Source organism: Apium graveolens, chromosome 6 (assembly GCF_009905375.1).
Source record: "Apium graveolens cultivar Ventura chromosome 6, ASM990537v1, whole genome shotgun sequence".
NCBI lineage: Eukaryota > Viridiplantae > Streptophyta > Magnoliopsida > Apiales > Apiaceae > Apium > Apium graveolens.
Genome location: NC_133652.1, coordinates 270,264,032 through 270,273,225, shown reverse-complemented (window position 1 = coordinate 270,273,225; position 9,194 = coordinate 270,264,032). Strand labels below are relative to the sequence as shown.

At 32.0% G+C, this 9,194-nt stretch overlaps 1 protein-coding gene across 2 annotated transcripts; it reads right to left on the bottom strand.

The window, feature by feature from the left end:
- Positions 1 to 1,826: 1,826 nt before the first annotated feature.
- On the bottom strand, positions 1,827 to 8,778 carry LOC141667482 (methylcrotonoyl-CoA carboxylase beta chain, mitochondrial). 2 transcript variants are annotated; one of them, XM_074473998.1, is made up of 10 exons: positions 8,477 to 8,778; positions 8,170 to 8,289; positions 6,761 to 7,195; positions 6,226 to 6,316; positions 5,494 to 5,735; positions 4,787 to 4,951; positions 3,853 to 3,927; positions 3,418 to 3,549; positions 2,300 to 2,356; positions 1,827 to 2,167 (listed from the first exon to the last, which is right to left on the bottom strand). In XM_074473998.1, exons 1-10 carry the CDS (start codon positions 8,639 to 8,641, stop codon positions 1,964 to 1,966), a joined length of 1,686 nt encoding a protein of 561 aa, XP_074330099.1. In that variant the 5' UTR covers positions 8,642 to 8,778; the 3' UTR covers positions 1,827 to 1,963. The 2 variants fall into 2 exon arrangements, with proteins under 2 accessions (XP_074330099.1, XP_074330101.1); XM_074474000.1 differs by lacking the exon at positions 8,477 to 8,778 and having other exon boundaries at positions 6,761 to 7,188.
- Positions 8,779 to 9,194: the final 416 nt, after the last annotated feature.

Here is a 9,194-nt window from a genome sequence, read left to right as displayed (position 1 = left end):
TTTATAAAAATAAAATAAGGCAAGGAATGTTAACCTCGTGACAACTATTGCTAGTATACATTTTCAAATATCTCATAAATATACCGAAAAGAAAAAAGAAATTCCAGTAATATTCTATAGTATGCTCGTTACTCGCATTTATATTATATTATAATAGACGAAACATTAAAAGTTTGGTAGTTGGTCGGTCGGTTCTTGCTGAAATTACTTATTTACCCTTATCTATTTATTTTAATTCTAATCGGTGTTGGTCCATCAATTTGAATTCTATTTTATATCGAACTCTCTATCACTATAATTGATATTAAAGTCAGCTTCTTCTACCAATTATATATTATAATAGACGAAACATTAAAAGTTTGGTAGTTGGTCGGTCGGTACTTGCTGAAATTACTTATCTACCCTAATCTATTTATTTTAATTGTAATTGGTGTTGGTCAATCAATTCTAATTATAATTGATATTAAAGTTAGCTTCCTCCATCAATTTAAATTCTATTTTATATCGAACTCTTTATCACTATAATTGATATTAAAGTCAGCTTCTTCTACCAATTTAAATTAATTTTTCTAACAATTTAAATTCTATTATATCGAATTCTATATTATTCTAATTGATATTTATGGCTAAAATAAATTTAAGCAAATTAAATATAATGAATTAGCTTTGATTGACATAATATGTCTTGGGCTAAGAAGAAATAATAAATACTACCGATCCGACTATAAAATTATACTATTGAATTATGATAAACAAAATAATATATATTATTCTTCCAAGATAAATATATTATACAATTGATCAAAACACACATAAAATTAAAATTAAAATATAATTCAACTAGCTAAAAAATAAAATAATATATAATAATTATGGAGACTAAAACAAAATTATCTTATAGATCTAGACTTAAAAAAATTAAAATTAAATTAAAAATAATAAGTTGGATTTTGTCGATATAATGGGCCACAGGTTAAAATAATATAATATAATTACTAATTCAGGATAAATCAAATTAATGTTAGATTAAGCATAATTCGTATCATATAAATCTTAATTAAAGATTAACTTTTAATTAAAATATAATTACTATTTTTTTAAAACATACAATCACATAGAATTATTAATAAAACTGTATCGTTCAATTACTAAATTTGTCTTTATAAATAGCTCTTATAGTCGATCGATTAAGTAATAACTCGCTAAAATAATATTTTTAAGGTCCTAGGAGACATTGTATTTTTACTTTGAATAAAATAATGAAAATAACATTTTTTCTGGGTGCTGAGACTATTACTTTCAATAGGTTTAAATGTTCTAAAAATTATGAATATATAGATATATTAATATAATTATCATGAAGTTGTATAATTTAAAATTTTAAATGAACAAATTTAAGAATTTAATTCAATTTTTTTTTAAAAAAATAATATTAAAAAAATATTAATCCGTACGGGTCTTCAGCTAGTAAGTTATAAAACTAGTTATTTTAAAAGATTTGATAGTTGTTATTTTGTTGATCACGAACTACCCATCACAAATTACAAAATATGTGATATCAATCAATATAAGATATATCCCCCTCGTCTCATTATACATGTATTTTTGGGGAAAAAATCTACTAAATTACATGCTTTCAATACAAATTTAACGACAATTTTTTCCAAACGATTCCTAATTTTATTATTTTCAAAATTTGACTTTTTAAAACTAAGCATTATTCTCATATTTAATGAATTAGTTAAGGGTATAGGGTGAAAAATCTTAGCCTAACTAACCTTTTCTATAAAAGGAGTACATTTTTTTCCCAAAATCGACATGTAGAATGAGACGGAGGGATTACATTTATACCTGAGCATCACAACAACATTAGGTGTTCCACAATAGAGTTTAAAATTTTAAATGACTCACAGAAGATTGAACAATTGAAGTGAGCCAATATGGGATAATATACAGAGCTACATTACATTCGGAACACCCCAAATTTCGTAAACTCCGGGGCACGGTTAGTGGAAGCAGATAAGCAGAGTCCTAATATTTTCCGAGTGTCTGCAGGATCAATGATGCCATCATCCCAAAGTCTTGCTGTGGAATAATAAGCACTGCCTTCTTTTTCATATGCCTCTACAACTTTGGCCTTGAAGTTTTCTTCTTCTTCATTTGTCCACTGCAAAGAATGTCCCATGTGTAAGATAACACAGTACATGATGTTTAAGTTAAGAAGAAATAGTATCTGTGTACAGGCTGAATTAAGCGTTCTGTTTGGAAGAAGAGGAACAAAACTGTACGAGGATATTACCTGAATTCCCCTTTTCTTCTTGTTGCTCCGTTCTACTTGAGTCAACACCCCAGCAGCCTATAAAGCAAACACAGTAAATTTATCTTATGAAGCATGCAAATACAAAAGGTTGGATAAACTGTATAGTAACTTGGAACTCTAGATAAATTAGGTGGTACAATGGATAGAGAAAAATAAACCATTTTTTCCATATCAGCAATCTCGCGATGATAAAATTGAATAATTCAAAAAAATTTATCTTTCGTGGAAGGGGAGTGGTTAGATAGATCAACTTATAGCAGTAAAAATCTACAATATTTTCTGCTTCTTCATGCCTCAGTATTTTTTTGGAATCATGGTTATATATCTGGACGACATTGATGACTATCACTGGCTGATGGGAGCATACTGCTGCCATATCAAATTTGTGGATGATAATTGATAGGATCTAAGAATATTATTGCAATTAATTACTCAGCAACCAAATAAGCATTGCAAGAAAAATGACAAGAACTTCTTATACATATAATCTTCATACCAATCAAACTTGACAGAGAGGCTATACTCTATTACTCTATGTTACTCGGATTCTTCATTTTACCTTCGAGTACCCATGTCGGACACTCAACACTCGGACTTGGACAGTTATTTTAGGATAAAAACATGCAATTGTTTCAAAATATTGCTAGTTCGATACTTGGACACCTATCTATGTTGGACACTTCTAACCGAGTCCGAGTAACATAGACTATACTATGTTGTGTTAGTCTGTTATTAAATGGAAAGAGCCAAGAAAAGTCAATATAAAGAAATGATTAAAAAAATCATGTTACTATGCAATGCAATGCATGCATTAGAATGCTTGATCACTATAGGGGTTCAATGAGTAATCATACAGGAACCTACATGAAAGAGTGTACATGTAAACTTATCATTTGAGAAAACATCATAATTCTGTTGCAGTTAATTGGAAGCCAGCTATGTCTTTGACATTATATTTATTCTTAGAACAATTAAGAACCCCAGAGAACGGATGTGGATTTTTCCCGTAAATACTGTAGCTTTGCATGCCTTCAAAATAAAAATATCACATATAAATTTATCATATGCATTAATTAGACTTGAATTTGAGCAATTACCTGAGCACCTCCCATCACAGATATTCTAGCATTTGGCCAAAAGAACATAAAGTCGGGACTATATGCACGACCACACATTGCATAGTTCCCAGCACCGAAGCTTCCACCAACAACTATTGTAATTTTGGGAACCTGTCGGATATTTTATTTATAAATATAGGATTAGAATACGTTTTCCAATATTGCGTAAACTAAATTGTCATACAAGCCATGACATAAATAAATAAATAAATAATCAAAGAGTAACAGAAATCACATATAATGTAACAAAACAACTAGTTGAATTAATATGCATGATAAACTATAGAGAAATAAAATTAGAATATATCGTACAAATTAAACTTATAGTAAATGACGATTAATTACAATAGAACTGCAAGCAGTAGCATACTATTATACTAATAAATAAGATAGTTTTAACATTCATTAACTTACCTTAGCACAAGAAACAGCCATCACCATTTTTGCCCCAGCTTTAGCTATACCACCTGCCTCTGATTTTGAGCCAACCTACCAGATGAAGATGATGTCCTTTATCATACATAAAAAGTTTTGCTAAATCTCTTTAAATGATATATACTTGCAAGATAAGGAGAGTAGGCATGCTGTTAAAAACAGCTGATGCAATATATAGAATAGTTAACTAGATACAAATCATATTTTCAACGGCAGCAGTAAAAATTAATTTCCAAGATAAATTCCGACTTGAATTAAGATTTCATGAAAAAACAAATCTCTAGAGTCTGAAATTAAGTTCCCATTTTCACTAATCTGAAATATATCGGCAGTAGCTTGAAACAGAAACTCAGGTAAAATACGCAAAAAAACATATGTATAATTCAAAAGTATACCGATGAGTAAACATTTGGGAAAATTAATAAATTACAGAAAGACTACAATACCGATAATCATGAAATATGATGTAAACAATACAAAAGTCTATGCTCTATAAAAGTTCTACATCTATAGAAAACAAATTGTATTCATTAAGTATATAGAAGTTATATTACGTTTATGTAAGCTAAGAAACAAACTTTTTCAAACAGAAACTTCACAGGATATCTGCCATGTGTTTAAAGATGTTGAATAAAGAATCTGATATGTCTACCAATGCTTCCAGAATTTATCATTGGAGAAGTTACCAATTCTTAATCACTAATCAAATATTCAGATTGCACTTTCAACAAACAATTTTTTGTACCCTTCCGAACTCCCAGGTAATACTACTGACAATGAAGATTATTCATGTAGAGAGGACAGCTGTGAATTTATCAAAACATCTATTGTATTACAAGTAAGAAAAAAATACATATTGCAGAATGTAGCCATAATCAAGAAGGCAGAAAGGAAGAATAGTTGGATTGCATACCATAAACCCTGTAATGTTTTGTAGAAAGACCAACGGAATGTTACGTTGAGTACATAACTCAATAAAATGGGCTCCTTTTAGAGCAGATTCATTGAACAGAACTCCATTATTTCCGATAATTCCTACAGGGTTTCCGTAAATTCTAGCAAAGCCTGTGACAAGCGTCTGCAAAAGCACAGCATATGTTATACACTGTGTGGTATCAAATTACGATACAATTGTGAATAAACATGGATGTTCGAAGAAAAAAACTCATAAGCTGTTTAAAATAAGTGGCTATCACTTCTCCTCAGACTTACAAATTACCTTGAAATAAGACAGCTTGACTAAATCTTATCACTCTTAGCCCCTTACCCTTTTTAACAAAATTTAATACTTCATCAGTTCTATCTCTTGTTAAGACACATCTCATGCCCATCATTTCCCTTTCAAGTACAATTCACAATATATTTACAAATTAACAGTACCCAGATAAGTTCTATTAAGTAACATCAACTTAACTTTTGAGATACTAGTCAAATTGATGCCAAACAGTTTCAACTAAGTTAAATATAGCAAGATAATTTGACTAGAAACTACTTATAAACTGATCTGCAGAAGCGCTACAAAGTACAAACAAATTAGCTTATCCTTTCTAATATTTATGAAAGCGCATGTAAAATACACATATACACACACAAAGGTTGAAGAGATTATATAGCCCTCACAGTGCCATACAGTTTCTTGAACTCATCAAATTCACTTCCATCAACTGTACGAGCAATAATAGATCGAATGTCAAATGACTGTTTTAGATCTGTTGGGGCAATGGACCGAAGCTCTTCTATGTCATACAACGGCTCTTTGTAATCAGGGCTATTATGTCTTGATATATCTTCCATCTTTTGATTTGCAGCCATGTGCAAGTTCTTAATGATGTTCCTACCTATGCTAAGTGCATGCAGTTCATCTGCAAAATCAGCATAACACTTATATGTCAAAAAGTATCTGGGGCAGATATAGCTTACATCCATTTACCTTGTATTTCCCTATTACAGCAGAAAGTCATTTAACTATACAAAATATTAGCGGTGACTATTTAAATCTTTTTTGCCCAAGTGATTGTAAGTATAGGTCAATGTGCCTATGACCATTAATTATTTACTTTAGGATCTCCGTAAGGATTAAAGAAATGAGATACATGAGTATTGTGCCGAACAAACTGAGGTTCAATTCAGTATCAGGTACCCCGACTCTTTTGCTTCAATTACCCTTGTTGACACACTTGTCAACTTGTCTTAAGCCAAAAAAATTTGTATCTCAAGCCAAAAGCTTAATTTAGGTGAAAGACAAATAGTTAGCTCACTCCATTCCAGCATTTTAAAGGGAAGTTTCAGCTCCTGATGGAGATCATCATTTCAAAGGGCCATATACAAAACAGATATAATCTTGGGGATTACCTTGGGCGAAATAGTCTGCAACACCTGATGTCTTGCAATGCACAGTTGCACCTCCTAAATTTTCAGCTGAAATTTCTTCTCCAGTAGCAGCCTGCCAAATAAATTCTTAAAATTTTAACTTAATGGTGTACACTTACAGTAAAAATTTGCAGAACATGACAAGTCACATAAAGGACAAAATTATCTAGATATGTATCGCACAGGTCACTTCTGTTTATGTACTTTTTGGACTCCACATTCAAAAAAGAGATACAATGTTTCAATAGAATAGATGTTAAGGTTACTGAATCATTATTAGACACCAGGGTGTCCCGAACTAAATTTAAGATCTGGTAATGAATTAATATAATATATAGTATGAATTTTCTGAAATGTGATATGTCAGTTCACATAGGGGAATCATCTCTGTCTCAATATATATATTTGCATACTTTCTGGACTCCACAACAAAAACGGAAATCACAATACTTCAGTGCAGTAGATGTTAAACTTACTGAATTAGGCATTTCAAGACACTAGAATGTCCCGAACTAACCTTCACAAGTGGAGGTCCAGCAAGAAATATAGTTCCATTTCCCTTTACCATCACACTTTCATCAGCCATTGCAGGAATGTAAGCCCCACCAGCCGTGCAAGATCCCAATACAAGTGCAATTTGGGGAATGCCTTCCGAAGACATTATTGCTTGATTGTAAAATATTCTTCCAAAATTATCCCTGTCAGGAAAAACTTCAGCCTGCATTGGAAGGTAAGCACCTCCACTATCCACTAGATATAAACATGGTAATCTGCACCGAGCTGCAATCTCTTGTGCCCTTAGATGTTTCTTTACAGTGATGGGATAGTAAGTCCCTCCTTTCACAGTGGGGTCATTCGCAACAAACATACAAAGCTTCCCATGAACTGCTCCTATTCCAGTAACAATCCCTCCACTTTGTAATGGTTCTTTATACAGTTCATATCCTGCAAGCTTATTATCGAAACCATATAATCATACACAGAAAGAAGAAGGTACTCAAGATCAATACGAAATCAGATTTATTTGACAAGAATTTTGTAACATTATCATCCAAGAAAGATTTGACAACATGACGTAACATTTTTGTTGCTACACCTATTGAAAATGACAATCTAATATGGTACGACAAAGTTTACTAGGAAGATCAGAAGAATGTATATTCCACATAAGGGCCACGAATGAGTTTCTAAGCCTACTTGATGTATCGTTATGTAAATGTTTACTTGATATAAATTCAGTCACGGTTCAGGTTCGGATCCTGCAAACAAGTCTCTTTCTGAAAGGTGAAGGGCCTGTTTATAAGAGATAAGGATAAGGATGCGTACATCGGGATCTGATACGAATATGACCTCATTAATGAAATATTGTGTTGGATCAGAAGATATATTTCAAAAAATAAGGAGATTAAACAAACCAAACATTGAATAATTTTCCAAACGAAGATTACAACAACATGATAGTTCGGACATAGCCTAGTGGTAAAGGTCCATCTTCTTCCCCCCTCCCATGACAAAGTTATAGGTTCAAATTCTCACACAAGGGAGGAGCTCTATCAAAAAAGCCCGTTTTCCTTTCTAAAAAAAGGGATTAAAACATCACAATGTATTCAATATCAGACCCTCTTGCTCATTTTTACAAACAGCACACGGCCACTCCACCTAGCCATATATATTTTATACTAGAGCTCCTAGAACCAAAATCAATGCACTCATTCTAACAATAGGCCTATCAATTACCTTAAGCGAATAAATTCCCACTAAAAAACCAATAACTCATAAAACACCCACAAAACCAACGACCGTTAGTGTACAACAGTAAAGTGTCGGGATCACTAAATCAGGTAAATCGAAAACCAATCAATCGGGTAATCCCGAAAAATAAAAGGTAAAAAATTAAAAGGGCAGTATTAAAAAAAGGTAAAGAACCTGGGAAAGCTCAAGGAAAGAAGAACCAGGATCAAGAATGTGATTAATTCTATCTCTAGGTAAAAGCTTATTCCTGCTTTTGTTTCTCTCCACAGCTTCAGCTCCCCCTCCTTCCATTCCCTTTATAAAAAAAAACTCACCCATTATTAAACTCTATTATCTCTATGAATACTGTTAAAATATAAATATAAAATCTCAGTAACAAAAACCTCGAGCTGATAGAGGAAGCTCCTTGCCATGATCTTATATCTATATTCTAACAAACACAAATATATGTATATATGAAGGTATATATATATATATATACCTTAGTGATGCGAGATTGAAGTTGAGAAAGAAGGGCAGCCATGGTTTCAGAATTGCGAGAAAAGGCTTGACTAGTTCGATCAACTCCATCAGGAAGAACCCCTGAACAAAAATATCTAAAAGAACAAGATGCCCCTCTTCTAGCTCTTGACAATAAACCCAACATTTTTCTGTATCTATTTTAGTACTATGTATGTAAGTGTTGTTTGTTTTTCCAGTTAAACAGTAGTTCAGTTTGTGTGTGCTTGTGTTGGATATATACTGGTTAGATAAGCTGGTGTGGAATGTATATCCCCGTCATTTTATATTCCTAGTCCCCATATCTTCTGGCTGAATCAGGAAAAAAAATGAGGTGGCTACTTTATCCTGTCAACACTGTTTGGCTGTTCCACAAATACACACAATTGTAAAATTATTTAGACTCTGTTTGGAATTGCCGTTAAAAATTGCTGTACTGTTAGAAAAAGTGTTGCCGAAAAAAGTATTGTTCTAAAAATCAGATAACTGTTTGGTAATTTTTTTGATGCTTATATGTTTTGATGCGAAAAATTAAAAATAATGATGATTTTGGTAAAGTTTGATGGTAAAATCAGCATATGCTTCCCGCAACAGCCGAAAAGCAGTTTTTTCTAAAAGTATGGGGGACTTCTTTTTTCTAACAGCAGCTTTTAGGCCAAAAATATTTTTCCGAAAAGCAGCTTTTAAATTTTACCAAACAG

Excerpts from the sequence above, each read along its gene's own strand:
- LOC141667482 (XM_074473998.1), bottom strand. The coding sequence starts at position 8,641 with ATGTTGGGTTTATTGTCAAGAGCTAGAAGAGGGGCATCTTGTTCTTTT. Across the intron at positions 8,290-8,476 it reads TTCAATCTCGCATCACTAAG|GGAATGGAAGGAGGGGGAGC; the intron begins GTATATATATAT and ends TTTTTTATAAAG. Across the intron at positions 7,196-8,169 it reads CTTTCCTTGAGCTTTCCCAG|CTTGCAGGATATGAACTGTA; the intron begins GTTCTTTACCTT and ends TTCGATAATAAG.